The sequence below is a fragment of the Saccopteryx leptura genome, chromosome 1, assembly GCF_036850995.1.
Source record: "Saccopteryx leptura isolate mSacLep1 chromosome 1, mSacLep1_pri_phased_curated, whole genome shotgun sequence".
In the NCBI taxonomy this organism is placed as follows: Eukaryota; Metazoa; Chordata; class Mammalia; order Chiroptera; family Emballonuridae; genus Saccopteryx; species Saccopteryx leptura.
In genome coordinates this window covers 72,077,765-72,099,088 of record NC_089503.1, presented here as the reverse complement: position 1 = coordinate 72,099,088, position 21,324 = coordinate 72,077,765, and the positions used below count along the sequence as shown (strand labels likewise).

Here is a 21,324-nt window from a genome sequence, read left to right as displayed (position 1 = left end):
TCGAAACCCCGAGGTCACCAGCTTGAGTGCAGGTTCATCCAGCTTGAGCGCAGGGTCACTGGCTTGAGCCCAAAGGTCGCTGGCTTGAAGACCAAGGTCACCAGCTTGAACAAGGGGTCACTCATTCTGCTGTAGCGCCCCCCCCTCAGTCAAGACACATATGAGAAAGTAACCAATGAACAACTAAGATGCCACAATGAAGAACTGATGCTTCTCATCTCTCCCCTTCCTGTCTGTCCCTATCTGTCCCTCTCTCTGTGTGTGTCTGTCACACACACAAAAGAAGTACTAAGAGGCAAGTCTTTTCCCTTAAAGATCTTTCAATTGATATAGTTGGAGAAATAAGATATAAACAAAAGACATGAAAAGTCCCATTTTTGTGGAGGTCTCACTACATGCCAATGATGTTGAGGGCTTTATATATGTTGCATAAATAGCAACTCAGAACAATGATGCAAAATGTCCAAATCCCTAACAAATAGTGCAATCTTTAAGGGTCTGACATGTTCAGGGAAGAGAGAAGCTATTTCAGAATGCAGTGATGAGAGAAGTGTTCACGGAAGACATGAGACGTGGAAAGGGTACTAAGAGGTGAGTGGGATTGGGATAAATTGTAAGAAAAGGAAGAGCAAGCTAGGCAGAAGGCAAAAAGTGGACAAAAGCATGAGGTCAGGGAAGGGTAAGGCGTGTTAGAAGAACATAAACAGACAATTTTGCTCATAGAAGGAGTCTATAGTGACAGTGACAGAGAGGCTAAGGAAGTGAAAGCATGTGAATTTTGTTTGTATGTAAAGTTTGTATGTAATCCTGTAGGCCACATTACAAAACCAACATCTTTAAGTCAATGTTTACCCATTGATATGTTTTCTTTGGTTCAATCGCCTTTTCTGTTTCAATGTCAATTAGTTGCCAACATTTAAAATCAATAGATTTCAGGATCTCGGCTTCTCTTGAAAAATCAGAAAATATAATACCACTTGGCTCACATTTCAACAAATCAACAATCTGATAGAGGAACAGTTCTCAACAGATAATCTGGCAACCCCTGCCATCCCTGGGACCCTCTTTAAAAGTCTTTAAAGTTCTAGTTCTTCTCATATGCTTCAACCAAAACAATATATCACAACAGATTAAATGAAGACACGGATATGAGAATCCACTATTTTCTATTGAGCCAGATATCAGAAATGTAAAATTACCACACTTCATTTTTCATAAAAATAATTATTTATACTAGCATGTCTTCCTATTGTGCTATATCCATCCCACTTTATGTGTTTGTGTTACCTGCCTGGACCCTGTAGGCATCTGAGTTTTGACCCCTTTAAGCAATGGGGAGTCAGCAAAGAGATCATACTCTAAGAGACTGAGAGTCATAGTGATTAAGGTAAGATAAAGATTCTAGGAATAGCAGACGTTTTAGAGAAGAATACAGTATTATTCATGAGTCTAACTTTATTTGCTTCTAAGTGATATGGCTAGGTTCATTTAGCAGTAAAGAATGACAGATTACACCACTGGCATACCTGTGACAGCTGCTTCTTTGTCTGTCCCTTCTTTTAACTTGCACTCCTTTGATTTATTCTTTCCCTGTTCTTCTACAATGGTCTCCATAAGTGGTTTATTCTTCATCTCCTTGCTTTCAATCCTGGGAACAAGCCAAGCTGTTTGTGAATCTGGACCTGAATAAGTGACTATGTGAACTCTCAATTCTGAAAAGCAACTCAACTAGCTTGCTGATTCTGAAATAAGCCCACTTCTCTCAAGGGGGCTGAGAGCTTTGGTTTGCTGAGTACAAATCACCGACTCACTCTCTTTGAGGCTAAGTCTGGGAGCAGACCAAAACCTTCCCCCTTTATATGAAAGGCGCAAAAGCAGCTCTTACATAAATTGCTTTGAAGGACTGAAATTAAGTTTTCAGTTTTGGTTTCAGTTTGAATTTGTCTTTTCCAGTTCTGTATCCAGATGCCATAGGGATGATACAGTGGAAGCTGGTGGTTGGATAGCTTAGAGGCAAGGATTCACAGCCTGGTAGACAGTCTGCCCAGAAATAACCATTAACCCCTCAGGCTTTCTCCTCCCCACTTCTCCATCCTTTCCCCAGGCAGAACTTGCAAAGGCACAATGGGAAAAAGGGTTTGTTCCATTTGTGTGTGTAGTTGTAGATTTTTTTTGGTCTTGGGTATGGAGTGTTAGTGGGTTAAAGTTTGGGGTGGGGGACTTACAGTAAATTCAAAAGTCAAACTTCAAATCAATAAAAGATCTACAATTGTTTTGAGTATTTGAGTCCTCACGTTCATTTCTAATTTTCCTTGACTCACCGCAATTATTTCACTCCTGTAATGCTTAAACTAACATATGTCCAAGGGGACATCCAAATTTGCCTTACAAAGTATAATCATAAAACTATTTCAAATTCACTCATTCATTTTTAATGAGTAAGGCAATGGCCATGGCAGGACCATGGGAACAGTCAGGAGCCATGGTTTTATCTCCGGCTCGGCCGCTAGTTAGCTATGTGGTCATTTCAGCTGCAACATGAGGGGGTTAGACTAACTAATCTCTAAGGCTTATTCTGGCCTTCATACTGATTTTGCTGAGGTGTGTGTCATACAGTCCTTTATAAGAGGGAGGTGTTCAAAACCAACAAACACAAGATGTCACTGACTCACAAAAACATGAGAAACTAATACTCTTGGAATTCTAGTTGTTATTCCCCAAACTTCCTCCACCTGAAATGCATAGGAGTGAATGGCACAGAAATTAAGAGTGTGATTAGCCTGACCTGTGGTGGCGCAGTGGATAAAGCGTCGACCTGGAAATGCTGAGGTCGCCGGATCAAAACCCTGGGCTTGCCTGGTCAAGGCACATATGGGAGTTGATGCTTCCAGCTCCTCCCCCCTTCTCTCTCTCTGTCTCTCCTCTCTATCCCTCTCTGTCTCTCTTTCTCTCCTCTCTAAAAATGAATAAATAAAATAAAATAATTAAAAAAAAAAAAAAATTAAGAGTGTGATTAAGAATGCACAATGAGTGTGTGATGGCCAAAATGGAAATAAAACCCGAGTCTCCCAATTCTCACTCCAATGTCTTCATATCACACCATGTTGCTACACTTGTTAAACAAAATGAAAATTTTATAATTAACTTTGCACCTCTATAAAACGGATAACATTTTCATACCTATCTGAAATAACTATAGAGGAGATTAAATACAGTAATATTTAGAAAGTGCTTAATAGTATCTGGCATTTAGTAAGAGCTTCATAGATGATAACTAGTATTATTAATCATTATCGTTATAACAACCGTCATCAGCAGCAGCCCCCAGTGACGCCCACCCCACTGCACTCTTGGGGGGAGGCTATTCCTAAAAGGAGCACCAGCTGCCAAAGGCTGAGCAACACTGATGGTGCCTGGAGGAGCCTGTGGCCCGCATCACTGACCTTGGAAATGTAAGCACGTTGTCAGTCGGCTTCTTGAGTGCCTCTCTGCTAGACAACACTGAGTCCTCAGTGCCAGGCCTCTGAGGGACAGGGACAGAGAAGGATTACACCTGAGCTGTGGTCCGGGGCACAGACAAAAATCCAAGCTATGGGATATCTCAGAGCCAAAGCTACCATGAGCATCTTAACTGTTATTTTTATTCCGTGCTTAACGTTGAGAGCTAAGAATCCAATAAGGAGTGATCTCAGTTCTGAAAATAGTCATCCTGTCTACGGCCATACAAACTGAACTCGCTCAATCTCATCTGATCTCAAAAGAAAAGAGTCACCCTGGGTAGTAACCTAACAATTCCAGTGATGCTGCCTTTTCTCAAACCATTTCCCCTTTGGAAATTGCCTTCAAAGCTGACGGCCTCTTTCACGCGTCTTTGAGAGGATAGCAGACTTACCAACACTACCTGGAAGAGAGCACACTGGTGAATTCCTCCCTTGACACAGATAACTCTAAAATTGGGCTCTAGGTTTTAAAAGAAGGGTTTGGATTCAGGTGGCCTCGTGTTCAAATCCCTACAGTTAACAACTATGTAGCCTTAGACCCCAGGTACCTGGGGATGATAATAGGGTCTCATTTATAGGAGTTTTATGAGGTACTCTGTTGAAGAGCCAGCACTTTACTAAGCATGCAACAAATAGCAGCTATTGTAATTATCCTTGCACTATAAAATAATCACATTATTACAACTTACTAGTACAAAATAATATATAAAAATTACTCCTTTTGGATTAATGATACAACTCACTCAAGACTTTGGAGGGAATTCCCCAAAAGAGATTTTAAAAATGTTTTGAGCTAAAGGCAGCCTCACTGAAATAAGCAGACAGCTTCCCAAGGAACTCTTCTGCAGAGGGGCACTCAGGTTTAAGTAATGGGACATTTGGGAGAAAAACAATCACTCTCATCACTTTATAGCAGTTTCCCAAAATATGTTTTAGAGATGTTAACGATCTCGTCTGATCTCAGAAGCTAAGCTGGGTCAGGCCTGGTTAGTATTTGGATGGGAGATGTTAGCAAGTATTGGATTAGCCTAAAGTTTATGTTAAATACATTCAGGCAGATAAAGTGGCTTCTCTCTAGCCACACTTCCCAGATCCTTCCGCATGCTCTGTCCGTGAGGGGGAGACATGCAGCAGCTCCCATCTGCTCTGGCCCCCAAACCCTTCTTGCAGAGAATGTCTCTCAGCACTAGTTCTTTTAGAAAATGCCCCTTAAAAAAGATGTCTTAGAGAGCAGCAGGCCATTAAAACATTATCTTCTCTTAAACACGTATCTAAGCTATAAAGTTCTGTAGATTCCCTGAAAGTTAGAGATGGGCCAGGGCTTTGGCCTTGCCTCTGGTTTTACAGATCTTGCCTTGTGTTTTTATGGAAGAGAGGGGGTTATAGCTGTGCGTGTTTCCACTTTCCACACTCAGGCTTGGCATACCTCTTAACAATCCTGTATGAAGCCAGATTGTGGAGAAAACACTAACGCCTGACTCTGCGCAACTCCATCTCCTAAATCTGCACCCCAGAGCTCCATAAAAGGAGAATTAAAGGGTAGAATGAGACCATATTTATAGACTTTCATTTTAGAGATTTTTCACTTAAAAGTCAGGCTTTTGCTCTAGGGGACACAGGATTACTACATTTGTGATCATCCAATTCATTCACACCAAATATGTTAGTTCCCAGAGGTGCACCCAAAGCACATTAAGTATTCAATTAGTGCTGTTGGTTGACTATTTCATTGCCTCCTTAAACTCTAGGTACAACTTAATATAAAGGCCACTACTTAGTGGTTAACAATGATGGGGCCAATTACAGTGTTTCTTCTATAACATGGCAAATTAAAAGCTAAAGATCCATCTCCATGACTTGAATTAGATTTTATTGTAGACTTTTCATTAAAATAAAATAGTATAGCCAGAAAATAAAAAGGGTGATTAGAAATTCTGGGCTTGAAGTTCAGTTCTGTCGCTTGTTGGCACCCCACCCTCAGACTCTCCATGCAACCTCGTTGAGCTCCCATTTTCCTCATTTGTAAAATCAGGATGATGATAATTCTGGTTTTATAACATTTTGAGACTCAAATGAAATAATATATTGTGGAAGAATTTTTTATAAGCTATAAGGTACTACAAAATATTCAGAATTATGAGTTTTATAATTTATTTTTCAGTTGGTATTGACTCAAAACTTAGTTTAAAGCTCCTTTGCCCTTCTAATCTTTTGCGAAAGAGTTGTCATCTATAAATAAGTGCGTCTTTGCACTTGGGGTTACTGCCATTTAAAATATATCAACCTGAATTTTACTTAATCATGTCACACAGATGATTCAGAGCTATGATGGGGAGAGGGGTTAGGAGAAGAAAAGCATTAATTTACATTTGCTAGGGCTTTTGCCAAAGTCCCACTTCCATCCACTGTACAAAGGAAGTCCTTAAAAAATCTCATCTTCACCCTGCCATCTCTGATCACGAGGACCCCAACTCCTTTGAACGTGAACTCCACATTTTGTTTGATGGAGATGGATCGTGATAAAAAAAGCAACGTCTCCTTCACACATCCTTCCACTGTATCCCTGTTAAATGAACTCGCCAGGGATATCATGGCAAAATTAAGTGGAATAATTGGGATATCACCTAGAGGAGAAAGACAGTTGGGATGAGGGGAAAGGAAGTAGAAATTACAACAAGAACATATCACATACATTTACAAATAATCATCTGATTTTTAATACTTGAAAGTAGAATTATAAATGTGAAGCCTTTAGTTGTACCCAATGTAACATTATTCCTATAGACAACTAACAACTAGCTATTAATAGATATTAATCAGTACAATTTTCCTAAAAAGTGTAATGTTTTTTGCTCAAAATAAAAACCATTAGCTTTCTAAAAAGTACTCCAGACAAGCTTTAGATTTTCTCTTGGAGAGACAGTAATAAGTGCTTCCCTTCATCAGAGGGTTTTCTGAATGTTTCAGCCCCCTTACCTTTTAGAACATGCTGCAGCAATATCTGTCACTCTCTTCCAGTTCGCATATGATTTTTAAATGATTATAAATATTTACCAACATTAAGTGTTTTTTGTTTGTTTGTTTGTTTTCAGGGACAGAGAGAGAGTCAGAGAGAGGGATAGATAGGGACAGACAGACAGGAACGGAGAGAGATGAGAAGCATCAATCATCATTTTTTTTTGTTGCGACACGTTAGTTGTTCACTGACTGCTTTCTCATATGTGCCTTGACCGTCAGGCCTTCAGCAGACCGCGTAACCCCTTGCTCGAGCCAGTAACCTTGGGTCCAAGCTGGTGAGCTTTTTACTCAAGCCAGATGAGCCCGTGCGACCTCGGGGTCTCGAACCTGGGTCCTCTGCATCCCATTCCGACACTCTATCCACTACGCCACCACCTGGTCAGGCAACATTAAGTGTTTTGATAAGATAGTCATTTCACTAAAGTTACCTTTCAAATGAAATTAGGTCTTATCAAAGGATAACTTGTAGAATCTATCCTCTCTAATGAGTCCACGGATGGTATTGCAAAGGAAAATGACTATATCTAGCTTAGAGCAATGCAAGGTCCACAAGTCAGAAATGGGATAAATAGCAATGATCAACATGACAAATCCCAACAAGGACAATAAACAAAATCCACTGGTAAAGGAACAGAATAGAGAGAAGATACCATTCTAAACAATCATTCAACAAGCATTAATGTCCAATTCTCCTGGGTGATGAGGATTAACAACTCTGTAAAACACAAGCTTCCCTATATTAGACTGCTGTCTCCTGTACAATTTACTGGTGATTCTATGCCATCTCCCTCCATTTCATTTTTTAAAATAAAAATCTTAAAAAGGAAAACTATATTGCCTGCCTCTAGCTTCTCCCCGCCCATGGATCTAATGCCCCTCTGTAAGGGCACTGTCATCTCATGATGAACAAACCAATGGATACATTGCACATCTTATTGTCATGACCTCTCTTTAACTTCTGTTTAGCACATCCTCTCTTCTTTCATACCTGTGGTGCCACTGTTTATTCTCCAGTTTCCTCCTCCTTGGTCTCCTTTGCTGGCTTTCTTACTCTTCTATTTCTTATAAGATGGTATTTGTTTCTTTTACAGGATTTTTCCCTTTGCTATCTCCTCTTCCTTATTGTCTCAGCTGGGTAGATGTATCCAAATCTTGACCTCTAGTCTCCACCCCTCTTCTGAGTTCTAGAATCATCTCTACATAAATATTCCTACAGAAATCTCAAATTCAACATGTCCAAAAGCAAACTCACTATTATATTTGCCACCAGAACCTGCCTTTACCCCTTCACTCCTTATGGCAGTTAATGGTATGAATATTAATCTATTCTCCAAGAAAGCTGAGTTACCCTAAATATTTTTCCTTCTTGCTGCCCAATACTTCAACTGGTAACTGAATTCAATCAGTTCTTCACCTGAAATGTCTCATGAATAGATTCCTTCATTTCCCCCCAATGGCCACTGCCCTCACACAGGCTTTTATCATATATTACCAAACTGTTGTAATTAAAAGAGGTATCTTCCTAAATGAAAAACTAGACCAGTACAGATAATCCCCTGCTCAAAAACTTTCTTTTTTTTTTTTTTTTTTTTTTTTTTTTTTTTATAGTTTTATTTTTTTAATGGGGTGACATCAATAAATCAGGATACATATATTCAAAGATAACAGGTCCAGGTTATCTTGTCGTTCAATTATGTTGCATACCCACCACCCAAAGTCAGATTGTCCTCTGTCACCTTCTATCTTGTTTTCTTTGTGCCCCTCCCCACCCCCTATCCCTCTCCCATTACCCCTCCCCCCCCGTAACCACCACACTCTTATAAATGTCTCTTAGTTTCACTATTATGTCCCACCTACGTATGGAATAATACAGTTCCTGGTTTTTTCTGATTTACTTATTTCGCTTCGTATCATGTTATCAAGATCCCACCATTTTGCTGTAAATGTTCCGATGTCATCATTTCTTATGGCTGAGTAGTATTCCATAGTGTATATGTGCCACATCTTCTTTATCCAGTCATCTATTGATGGGCTTTTTGGTTGTTTCCATGTCCTGGCCACTGTGAACAATGCTGCAATAAACATGGGGCTGCATGTGTCTTTACGTATCAATGTTTCTGAGTTTTTGGGATATATACCCAGTAGAGGGATTGCTGGGTCATAAGGTAGTTCTATTTTCAGTTTTTTGAGGAACCACCATACTTTCTTCCATAATGGTTGTACTACTTTACATTCCCACCAACAGTGTATGAGGGTTCCTTTTTCTCCACAGCCTCTCCAACATTTGCTGTTACCTGACTTGCTAATAACAGCTAATCGAACAGGTGTGAGGTGGTATCTCATTGCCGTTTTGATTTGCATTTCTCTAATAGCTAAAGAAGATGAGCATCTTTTCATATATCTGTTGGCCATTTGTATTTCTTCCTGGGAGAAGTGTCTATTCATATCCTCTTCCCATTTTTTTATTGGATTGTTTGTTTGTTTGTTGTTGAGTTTTATGAGTTCTTTGTATATTTTGGATATTAGGCCCTTATCTGAGCTGTCGTTTGAAAAAATCATTTCCCATTTAGTTGGCTTTCTGTTTATTTTGTTATCAGTTTCTCTTGCTGAGCAAAAACTTCTTAGTCTGATGTAGTCCCATTCATTAATTTTTGCCTTCACTTCTCTTGCCATTGGAGTCAAATTCATAAAATGCTCTTTAAAACCCAGGTCCCTGAGTTGAGTACCTATGTCTTCTTCTATGTACTTAATTGTTTCAGGTCTTATGTTTAGATCTTTGATCCATTTTGAGTTAATTTTTGTACAGGGGGAGAGACTGTAGTCCAGTTTCATTCTTTTGCATGTGGCTTTCCAGTTTTCCCAGCACCATTTATTGAAGAGGCTTTCTTTTCTCCATTGTGTGTTGTTGGCCCCTTTATCAAAAATTATTTGACTATATATATGTGGTTTTATTTCTGGACTTTCTATTCTGTTCCATTGGTCTGAGTGTCTATTTTTCTGCCAATACCATGCTGTTTTGATTGTCGTGGCCCTATAATAGAGTTTGAAGTCAGGTATTGAAATGCCCCCAGCTTCATTCTTTTTCTTTAGGATTGCTTTGGCTATTCGGGGTTTTTTATAGTTCCATATAAATCTGATGATTTTTTGCTCTATTTCTTTAAAAAATGTCATTGGAAGTTTGATGGGAATTGCATTAAATTTGTATATTGCTTTGGGTAATATAGCCATCTTGATTATATTTATTCTTCCTAGCCAAGAACAAGGTATATTCTTCCATCTCATTATATCTTTTTCGATTTCCCTTAACAATGGTTTATAGTTTTCATTATATAAGTCCTTTACATTCTTTGTTATGTTTATTCCTAAGTATTTTATTTTTTTTGTTGCAATCGTGAAGGGGATTGTTCTTTTGAGTTCCTTCTCAGTTGTTTCATTGTTGGCATATAGAAAGGCTATTGACTTCTGTATGTTAATTTTGTATCCTGCGACCTTACTGTATTGGCTTATTGTTTCTAGTAGTCTTTTTGTGGATTCTTTGGGGTTTTCGATGTATAGTATCATATCATCTGCAAAAAGTGATACCTTTACTTCTTCTTTTCCGATATGGATGCCTTTTATTTCTTTGTCTTGTCTGATTGCTCTGGCTAGAACCTCTAGTACCACATTAAATAAGAGTGGAGAGAGTGGACAACCCTGTCTTGTTCCTGATTTAAGGGGGAAAGCCTTCAGTTTAGTGCCATTTAATATGATGTTAGCTGATGGTTTATCATATATGGCCTTTATCATGTTAAGATATTTTCCTTCTATACCCATTTTGTTGAGAGTCTTAAACATAAAATTGTGTTGTATTTTATCGAAAGCCTTTTCTGCGTCTATTGATAAGATCATGTGGTTTTTGTTCTTTGTTTTGTTGATATGGTGTATTACATTAACCGTTTTACGTATGTTGAACCATCCTTGAGATTCTGGGATGAATCCCACTTGATCATGATGTATTATTTTTTTAATATGTTGTTGTATTCGATTTGCTAGTATTTTGTTTAGTATTTTAGCATCTGTATTCATTAGAGATATTGGTCTGTAGTTTTCTTTTTTTGTGCCATCCTTGCCTGGTTTTGGTATGAGGGTTATGTTGGCTTCGTAAAATGTGTTTGGAAGTATTGCTTCTTCTTCAATTTTTTGGAAGACTTTGAGTAGAATAGGAACCAAGTCTTCTTTGAATGTTTGATAAAATTCGCTGGTATAGCCGTCAGGGCCTGGACTTTTATTTTTGGGGAGGTTTTTAATGGTTTTTTCTATTTCTTCTCTACTGATAGGTCTGTTTAGGCTTTCTGCTTCTTCTTGACTCAGTCTAGGAAGGTTGTATTGTTCTAGGAATTTATCCATTTCTTCTAGGTTGTTGAATTTAGTAGCATAAAGTTTTTCATAGTATTCTACAATAATTCTTTGTATATCTACAGTGTCCGTGGTGATTTCTCCTCTTTCATTTTGGATTTTGTTTATATGAGTTCTTTCTCTTTTTTCCTTGGTAAGTCTTGCCAAGGGTTTGTCAATTTTGTTGATCTTTTCAAAGAACCAGCTCCTTGTTCTATTAATTTTTTCTATAGTTTTTCTGTTCTCTAATTCATTTATTTCTGCTCTGATTTTTATTATCTCCTTTCTTCGGCTGGTTTTGGGTTGTCTTTGTTCTTCTTTTTCTAGTTCCTTAAGGTGGGAAGTTAAGTGGTTCACTTGGGCTCTCTCTTGTTTGTTCATATATGCCTGAAGTGATATGAACTTCCCTCTTATCACTGCTTTTGCTGCATCCCATAGATTCTGATATGTCGTATTGTCATTTTCATTAGTCTGTATATATCTTTTGATCTCTGCACTTATTTCTTCTTTGACCCATTCATTTTTTAAAAGTATGTTGTTTAGTTTCCACATTTTTATGGGATTTTTTTCCTCTTTTTTGCAGTTGAATTCTAGTTTCAAGGCTTTATGATCAGAAAATATGCTTGGTACAACTTCAATTTTTCTGAATTTGCTGATGTTGTTTTTGTGGCCCAACATATGGTCAATTCTTGAGAATGATCCATGTACACTGGAGAAAAATGTATACTCAGTCACTTTGGGATGAAATGTCCTGTAGATGTCTATCATATCCAGGTGCTCTAGTGTTTTGTTTAAGGCCACTATGTCTTTGTTGATTCTCTGTTTGGATGACCGATCTAGAGCCGTCAGCGGTGTATTGAGGTCTCCAAGTATGATTGTGTTTTTGTCAGTTTTTGTTTTAAGATCAATAAGTAGCTGTCTTATATATTTTGGTGCTCCTTGGTTTGGTGCATATATATTAAGAATTGTTATGTCTTCTTGATTCAGTGTCCCCTTAGCCATTATGAAATGGCCATTTTTGTCTCTGAGTACTTTTCCTGTCTTGTAGTCAGCATTATCCGATATGAGTATTGCTACACCTGCTTTTTTTTGGATGTTATTTGCTTGGAGTATTGTTTTCCAGCCTTTCACTTTGAATTTGTTTTTATCCTTGTTACTTAGATGAGTTTCCTGTAGGCAGCATACAGTTGGATTTTCTTTTTTAATCCATTCTGCTACTCTGTGCCTTTTTATTGGTGAGTTTAATCCGTTTACATTTAGTGTAATTATTGATACTTGTGGGTTCCCTATTGCCATTTTATATCTTGCTTTCTGTTAGTTTTGTGTCTTGTTTGATCCTTCTCTTTTGTTTTTCTATCTTTTGTTTTTATTTGGTTGTATTCCATACATCTTTCCACTGTTGCTATCTTTTTTATCTCATGTGCTTCTGTGGTGGTTTTTTCAATGGTGGTTACCTTTGAATAATGAAAAGGGTCCCTACCCTGTTCATTGTAGCGAACTATTTTGTGAGTACTTTTGCACTCCATCGTCCTTTGCTACTGTTAATCTCCATCTTCTCCCCCTCTTTCTTTTTGTTGTTGTCACAGTTTAAATTTGGTTTTATTGTGTTCTTCTTGGAGCTTTTACTTGTGGCTCTGTTTTTTTTTGTTCTTTGTATCTGATTGGAGAATCCCCTTTAGTAATTCCTGGAGTGGGGGTTTTCTGATGATAAATTCCCTCATCTTTTCTGTATCTGTGAATGTTTTTATTTCTCCTTCATATTTGAAGGATAGCTTTGATGGGTATAGTATTCGTGGCTGAAAGTTCCTCTCTTTCAGGACTTTAAATATTGGGGTCCACTCTCTTCTAGCTTGTAGAGTTTCTGCTGAGAAATCTGATGATAATCTAATGGGCCTTCCTTTATATGTTGTATTCTTCTTTTCCCTGGCTGCCTTGAGAATTTTTTCTTTGCTGTTGGTTTGTGTCAATTTCATTATGATATGCCTTGGAGTAGGTTTGTTGGGGTTAAGAAAACTTGGAGTTCTGTTTGCTTCTTGAACTTGAGGCTTTAGTTCTTTCCACAGGCTTGGGAAGTTCTCATCTATTATTTGTTTGAGTATGTTCTCCATTCCATTTTCTCTCTCTTCTCCCTCTGATATACCTATTATTCTTATGTTATTCTTTTTGATGGAGTCAGATAATTCTTGTAGGGCTATCTCATTTTTTTTAATTTTTGAGTCTCTTTCTTCTTCTCTCTGTTGTGCCTCAAGTTGCTTGTCTTCTATTTCACTAATCCTCTCTTCTATCTGACCTGTTCTATTAGCTAAGCTTGTTACTTCGTTTTTCAGCTCGTGAATTGAGTTTTTCATCTCTGTTTGATTTGTTTTTATAGTTTCAATTTCCTTGGACATATATTCTTTGTGTTCATTGAGTTGTTTTCTGAGCTCCCTAAATTGCCTTTCTGTGTTTTCTTGTATATCTCGGAGGATTTTTAGGATTTCTATCTTGAATTCTCTGTCATTTAGCTCCAAGGTTTCCAATATATTAAATTTTTTCTCCATAGATTTTTCCTCATCTAGCTGTGTTACCTCTCTTTCTTTTGTATCCATGATATTCGATTTTCTCTTCCTTAATGGCATCTGAAGGTGGTTTTGTTGATAGTATTAATGAGATTTAATAAAGAATAAAAAGTTTAAAAAAATAATAAAAAAAAATCGAAAAAAGTTTTTTTTTAAAAAAATTAATAATGTAATAAAGAAAAATAAAATAAAATAAAAATTTAAAAAAAAAAAAGGAAATTATTCCCCCCCCTCCTTTTTTCCTCTCCTCTCCTCTCCCCTCTTTCTTGATAAAATCTTGTGGTGGACTGTGAATTATAACAAACAATGCCTGTGATGGAGGGCCTGAATTGGGGAAAAGTAATAAAGGGGCAAAAAAAAAAAAAAAAAAAAAAAAAGAGCATATGGACCCACAAAAAGCAAATAAGGAAAAAATTTGGGTCAAGAATAAAATGATTTGCTTTTAGGTGTTGGTTGTCTAAGAGTTATGATGAGAGGATTAAGAGGAAAACGGAAAAATGGGGGGACAAATTAAAAAATTACTATTGTATTTAGTGGAACAAGAACTAGATAATATGGATAGCCAGGGATGGGAGCACTGCTAGTGAGTTAAAAAGGTGAAGTAAAAACCCCCCAGAATGCCACAAACATAAGTTTGAGTCCCAGATAAGATAATTTGTTTGTTATTGAGGTTTGAGTGAGAGGAGATATAAAGGAGAAAGGAAGAAACTAATATAGAGGGAGAAAAGAAAGAGAGAGAGAGAAAAAAAAAGAGGGAACCACTAAAAGAAGAAAAAAGAAAGGAGAGAGAGAGAGAGAGTTAAGGGTTTTGGAGTGCAACCCTCATAGAGAGAAAGGAAGAGAAGAGAAAAGATAATGGGAGATGTAACACTTATGGGTAGTGTAGTTTAAGGAGAGGAGAGAGTAAGACCGGTAGAGAGTTAATCGGCCAAATTGGAGGAGGAAAAAAAAAGTATCAAGAATGAAGATAAGAGAAACAAACGAACAAATATAATAAAATGGGATAGGTTATAAAGTCTGCAGATTATTCTTGATTTTGAGAGGTTATCTTCTTGCTTTTTCTTTTCTCTCCCTCTTCCTGGTCGGTGACTCTGTACCCCGGGTTTTGCCCCTTTGCCACGCTCAGGTGGAGGTTTGCAGTTGATAAGTCTCTATGGCAATGTCATGTATTGTGCTTTAGTCTCGTTGGCAGTCTAGGCTATTAGCATTTATAGGCTCCGACAGTGAGAGAGTCCGTGTTCCTAGAGCCTTTCTCCTAGTCTTTCCTTCCTCAATTAGCAGCCTGATAATCCAGCTATGGGGTTGCTGCTGCCTCTGCCTGGAAAGTAAGAGGCTCAAAGAGCTGGCAACTCCCCACTCTATTTCCACTCAGCACAGGGCTCTGGGTAAGGCTCAGTCAGTCAGAGCTGCTAGCATAATCAGGTGGGCTTTCCGGCCATTCAAAGACCTCTGGCTCTGCCACTCTGTCCGGTAACACAAGCGGGTGCCCACTTCCGGGGCGCTTGGAGGAAACTCTCACTCACTGGCTGCGTGCGCAGACCAGGATATCCGGCCAGCAGTCTCACGCTCTGAGTGAAACCCCCAACCGCAGGGAAAAGTTGCAGCGTTGGAATTGAGTCTCGCTCCGTCCCCGTGCGCGGCTTTTGCAAGGCGCTGGGGCGGCCCGAGATTCCGCTTTGGCCCACACAAAGGCCCCTGACTCTGCCCCTCTGTGCGATGACACGGGCGCGCACTGCCGAGGCACTCGGAGGAATCGCTCACTCCTTATCTGCGCGCGCAAACCAGGATATGAGGCCGGCCGCTTTCCCTCTGAGTGAAATACCCTCCGGCACGGAAAATCTCCACCGTTGGAATTAGTTCTCACTCCCTCCTGTGCGTGGCTTTCCCAGGGCGCTGGGGCTGCCCAGAGACTCTGCCCTCAGCCCACAGAAAGGCCTCTGACCCTGCCTCTCCGTGGGGCAACACGGGCACTGACTCCCGGGGCCTAGGAAGAAATCTCTCGCCCACTAACTGCGCACCAACCAGGAGACCGGGTAAAATGGCCGCGCCGCTTGTCTTTCTTTGTTTGGGTTTGGCGCGAGTGTTAGCTTGTATTGCCCGGGTTGCCACAGGATCAGATTTTCCTCGGCTTGGATCTCCGTGCCACAGCCTGGTTCGGCCGTTTGTATTCACCCCCTTTGCCCGCCTCAGTTTCTATATTCACAGTTACCAGAGAAAGCCGCCCTGTTTAGGTTAGTGAGGAAGGCGGAGCATTTCTTACTCCCTAATTCCTTCGGGGTTTGGTTATATATTTAGCCAATTTTTCACTCAATCATACCTTTGGGTGTATTGCGAAGCATCTGGAAGCTCCAAGTATAGGTTTTTCTGTTTCTGGTTGAAGATCTTGTTGAGTTTTGGGGGAGATTTATCGGTATTGCTTCCTACCCCGCCATTACTCTGACGTCATCTCAAAAACTTTCAATAGCTCCTCAGTGCCTGTACGATGAATTCCAAAGTCTCTATAACCCCTGAAGGTCCCTCACAATTTAACCCCTACCAACCATTTTTGTTCTAACTCCCTCACTTGCCTCCACAACCATATGCCCAGGTCACACAGACACCCTTACCAGGCTTTACTTGTTTCCTTACTCTTGAACTGTCCATACTTTTCCTGAACATCTTTTACAGCCTCTCTAACAACAAAGTCCTGTCATCCTTTAAGACCTGCTCATATGTCATCGTCCTAAACCTCCCCAAGCAGAGTTAGGTGATCCAGCATGTGATCCAAATCTGATCAATGCTGCTCTTACAGCCTTTACCTATTTTTGCATCATTTGCTTATATAGCTATCTCTCATGCTAGATTCTGAGTTATTCAAAGCATGAAGCATGTATTAATAATGTTTAAGAATCAAGTGTTTGACCAGAAGCCTAGTTAGCAGCAAGATGGTGATGGAGTAGACAGACATACAAACTTCCACCTCCCATTTTAAGAACCATCATTTGGAAAAACCAACTTTGGACTAAACTAAGAGGACTCTTTAACCAAGGATCACTGAAGAAGCCACAACTGAGACTGGTAGGAAAAGCTAAAACAGGGAGAGGGCTGCCCAGCTCCTGGGAGTGAATGACAGCCCAGAGGGACATGCATGGTGGGAAGTGAGTTTAGCAAAGAGGGGAGAATCCTGGACCCCAGGAACAAAGCCCCAGCCTGCAGCCCCAGAGCCTAGAAGAGGCGTGCAGACAGTATTTAGCTATGAAACAAGCCAGGATACTGTTTGCAAGAAAGAGACAGATTTCTCAGACCAAGGATTCTTCTTAAAAGGACCATGCAGAAAACCTTTTTCACAACCACACACCAGGGACTCTTGGAGACAGGGAGAGGGGAGAGGACCAGAGTAGCAGTAAGAGAGTGTAATCTAGGAGGCACAGGGAGAAACACTTTGAGGGACAGCCACCCTAACCCCTGGGCTGAGTCACTCCCAAATCTAAAGTGAATATTTCTCCTGGAACCAGCAAAACCAGCAAATAGAAGTAGGTCACTAGCCAAACAGAAGCTCTCCTTCTGCACTCAGAGCAGAGTCGCTTAGAAGGGGGGAGCCATGAGGGTTACAGTATTGAGTGCTAAGGTCCAAGCTGCATCACCACCACCCACACTGCTGAGTTCTCACCAGAGGGAGAGAGGCAGCTGGACACAGAAGCGCAGTCTCATCAGCAGGGGCAGAAACTGGGCCACCATGACAGAGGCCTGGCGTGAGCTCAGTGAAACCCAGTGGGGGTGGAAGCTGAGAGCAGCTGTGGTGGTGGAAGGGACACACAAAAGCAGTCCAACCGCTTGACCAGGCGGTGGCGCAGTGGATAGAGCATCAGACTGGGATGCAGAGGACCCAGGTTCGAGACCCCAAGGTCGCCAGCTTGAGCGCGGGCTCATCTGGTTTGAGCAAAGCTCACCAGCTTGGACCCAAGGTCACTGGCTCGAGCAAGGGGTTACTTGGTCTGCTGAAGGCCCACGGTCAAGGCACATATGAGAAAGCAATCAATGAACAACTAAAGTGCCACAACGAGAAACTGATGATTGATGCCTCTCATCTCCGTTCCTGTCTGTCTGTCTGTCCCTATCTATCCTCTCTCTGACTCTCTCTCTCTGTCTCTGTTAAAAAAAAAAAAAAAAGCGGTCCAACCCACAACTATAGGCCAGGTGAGCAAGAGTGGTCCTGCTTGCAGTCCCACCTGTGGGGCAAGGTGAAAGCTGGGAACCATGAGTGCAGGTGTGGAGGTTTGTGGCCCTGGTGCGTGAGCAAAGCCCAGCCGGTGGGGACAGGGCGAAAGCTGGGGAACCAGTGAAGACCAGCGGCAGAGTGGGGTGTGCAGCCTTCCCCATGGCCGAGGCGTGTGGCTAGCCTGTGGCTAACCGATGCTGGCGAAGGTTTGTATTCTGAGCACATGAACACAGTCCCACTGGGGAAGGAGAGCGCAGTGGGCCAGTGCCGGCAATGCCCATACCCAAATGCCCAAGGCAGCAACAGTGGGGGTGGTAGGTCTCCAGACAGACCACACTTAGGGAACACAGAGGCCACACCCATAGGACTCCTGTGGCCACACCCTTCTTATACACAGACAAAATGAGAAGGCAGAGATATGCAACTCAAATGAATCAGTAGAAATGCCCAGAAAAGGACTTGAATGAGTCAGATATAACAAATTACCAGATGCAGAGTTTAAAATAATAATTGTTAGGATACTCAAAGATCTTAGAGCAACAATGGATGGACATAACAAGCACCTAAATAAAGAGATAGCAAATATAAAAAAAGGACATTGAAATAATAAAAAAGAATCAGTCAGAAATGACAAATACAATATCAGAAATGAAGACCATGCTGGAAGGAATTAAAAGCAGGACGGATGAAACTGAGGATCAAATCAGCGAGTTAGAGGACAAGATAAATGAAGGCATGAAAGCAGAGCAGCAAAAAGAAAACAGACTCAAAAAGTCTGAGGAAACTCTAAGGAAGCTCTGTGACAACATGAAGAGAAATATCATCCGCATCATAGAGGTTCCTAAAGGAGAAGAGAAAGAACAAGGGATAGAGACCTTGTTTGAAGAAATCAGCTTTAAACTTCCCTAAATTGATGCAAGAAAAAGTCACACAAGAAGCACAGAGAATTCCATTAAAGAGAAACCCAAAGAAATCTACAAGACACATTATAATTAAAATACCAAAGGTAAGAGATAAAGAAAGAATACTAAAAGCTGTAAGAGAAAAACAGTCTACAGAGGAGCCCCCATAAGGATGACATCTGACTTCTCAACAGAAACACTTGAGGCCAGAAGGGAATGGCAAGAAATATTCAAAGTAATGCAGAACATGAGCCTACAACCAAGACTTCTTTATCTAGCAAGGCTATTGTTTAAAATTGAAGGAGAAATAAAAAGCTTCCCAGACCAAAAAAAAAAAAACTCAAGGAATTCATTACAACCAAACCAATGCTGCAAGAAATGTTAAGGGGTTTATTGTAAACATAACAAAGGGGGAAAAGAATATAGTAAAAAAGGAATGTAGCTTTAAAGAATAAAATGGCAATAAACAACTACATATCAATAGTAATCTTAAATGTAAATGGATTAAATGATCCAATCAAAAGACACAGGGTAGCTGCATGGATAAGACAACAGTACCCATATATATACTGTCTACAAGAGACACACCTCAAAACAAGATGCACACAGACTGAAAGTAAAAGGTTGAAAATAAATATTTCATGCAAATGGAAATGAAAATAAAAACTGAGGTAGCAATACTTATATCTGACAAAATGCACTTTAAAACAAAGGCTATAGTAAGAGATAAAGAAGGTCACTACATAATGATAAAGGGAGCAATCCAACAGGAAAATATAACCATTATAAATATCTACGCACCTAATATAGGAGCATCTAAATATATAAAGCAGACTTTGATGGATATAACGAGCGAGGTCAACATCAATACTATAATCCTAGGTGATGTCAATTTCCCACTAACATCACTAGATAGATCCTCAATAAAGAAAATTAACAAAGAAACTGCAGACTTAAAGGTCACACTAGATCAACTGGATTTAATAGATATCTTCAGAACCGTTCACCCTAAATCAGCAGAATATACATTCTTTTCAAGTGCTCATGGTACATTCTCTAGGACAGACCACATGTTAAGGCACAAAAGGAGTCTCAACAAATTTAAGAAGATTGAAATCATATCAAGCACTTTCTCTGATCACAGTGGCATGAAACTAGAAATCAACCACAGAAAAACTAAAAAATACTCAAACATTTGGAAACTAAATAGCATGTTATTAAATAATTAATGGGTTAACAATAAGATCAAAGAAGAAATAAAAAAAATTCCTAAAAATGAATGATAATGAGCATACAACAACTCAAAATTTATGGGACACAGCAAAAGCAGTCCTGAGAGGAAAGTTCATAGCATTACAGGCATGCCTTAAGAAGCTAGAAAAAGCTCAAATAAACAACTTAACCCTGCAACTAAAAGAACTAGAAAAAGGACAGCAAGTAAAGCCCAGAGGTAGTAGAGGGAAGGAAATAATAAAGATCAGAGTGGAAATAAATGATATAGAGGCTAAAAAAACAATACAGAGAATCAATGAAACCAAGAGCTGGTTCTTTAAAAAGCTAAACAAGATCGATGAACCTTTAATCAGACTCACCAAGAAAAAAGAGGACTCAAATAAATAAAATTAGAAATGAAAGTGGAGAATTAACAACTGGCACCACTGAAATACAAAAGATTGTAAGAAAATATTATGAAGAACTGTATACCAAAAAATTAGACAACCTAGGTGAAATGGAAAAATTCTTTGAAACATATAATCTTTCAAAAATCAATCTGGAAAAATCAGAAAACCTAAACAGACCGATTACAACAAATGAGATCAAAACAGTTATCAAAAATCTCCCAACAAACAAAAGCCATGGGCCAGATGACTTCACTGGTGAATTCTACCAAACATTCAAAGAACTAACTCCTATCCTTCTCAAGCTATTTCAAAAAATTCAAGAGGAGGGAAAACTTCCAAGCTCCTTTTATGAGATGAACATAATTCTGATTCCAAAACCAGGTAAAGACAACACAAAGAAAGAAAATTATAGGCCAATATACCTGATGAATTCAGATATTAAGATACACAACAAAATATTAGCACACCAGAATATAGCAATATATGAAAAAATCATACACCAGGATCAAGTGGGATTTATTCTGGGGAGGGAAAGCTGGCACAACATTCACAAATTAATCAATGTGATTCATCACATAAACAATAGGAAAGAGAAAAACCACATGATAATTTCAATAGATGCAGAAAAAGCATTTGATAAAATCCAGCACCCATTTATGATCAAAACTCTCAGCAAAGTGGGAATACAGGGAATACACCCCAACATGATAAAGGCCATCTATGACAAACCCACAGCCAACATCATACTCAATGGGCAAAAATTAAAAGCAATCTCCTTAAGCTCAGAAACAAGGCAGGGGTGCCCCTTTTCACCACTCTTATTCAACATAGTTCTAGAAGTCCTAGCCACAACAATCAGACAAAAAGAAGAAATAAAAAGCATCCAAATTGGAAAAGAAGTAAAACTATCATTATTTGCATATGATATGATACTGTATATAAAAAACCCTAAAGTCTTAGTCAAAGAACTACTGGACATGATAAATTAATTCAGCAAGGTGGCAGGATATAAAATTAATACTCATAAATCACAGGCATTTTTTTTCCCCATTTTTCCAAAGCTGGAAACAGGGAGGCAGTCAGACAGACTCCCGCATGCGCCTGACCGGGATCTACCCGGCATGCCCACCAGGGGGCGGTGCTCTGCCCATC

The 21,324-nt window shown here is 39.6% G+C and overlaps 1 protein-coding gene across 2 annotated transcripts in view; it reads right to left on the bottom strand.

Moving 5' to 3' along the window:
• The window catches only part of CCDC81 (coiled-coil domain containing 81), a 56,488-nt gene that overhangs the window by 23,468 nt on the left and 11,696 nt on the right, over positions 1 to 21,324 (bottom strand). Inside the window, exons 4-6 of one of the 2 annotated variants that reach the window (XM_066360710.1) lie at positions 5,868 to 6,124; positions 3,444 to 3,523; positions 1,527 to 1,648 (exon numbers count right to left, since the gene is read on the bottom strand). In XM_066360710.1, coding sequence (XP_066216807.1) covers positions 1,527 to 1,648; positions 3,444 to 3,523; positions 5,868 to 6,124 — 459 coding nt within the window. The remainder of the gene's footprint in view (positions 1 to 1,526; positions 1,649 to 3,443; positions 3,524 to 5,867; positions 6,125 to 21,324) is intronic. The other variant, XM_066360711.1, reaches the window with a different exon arrangement.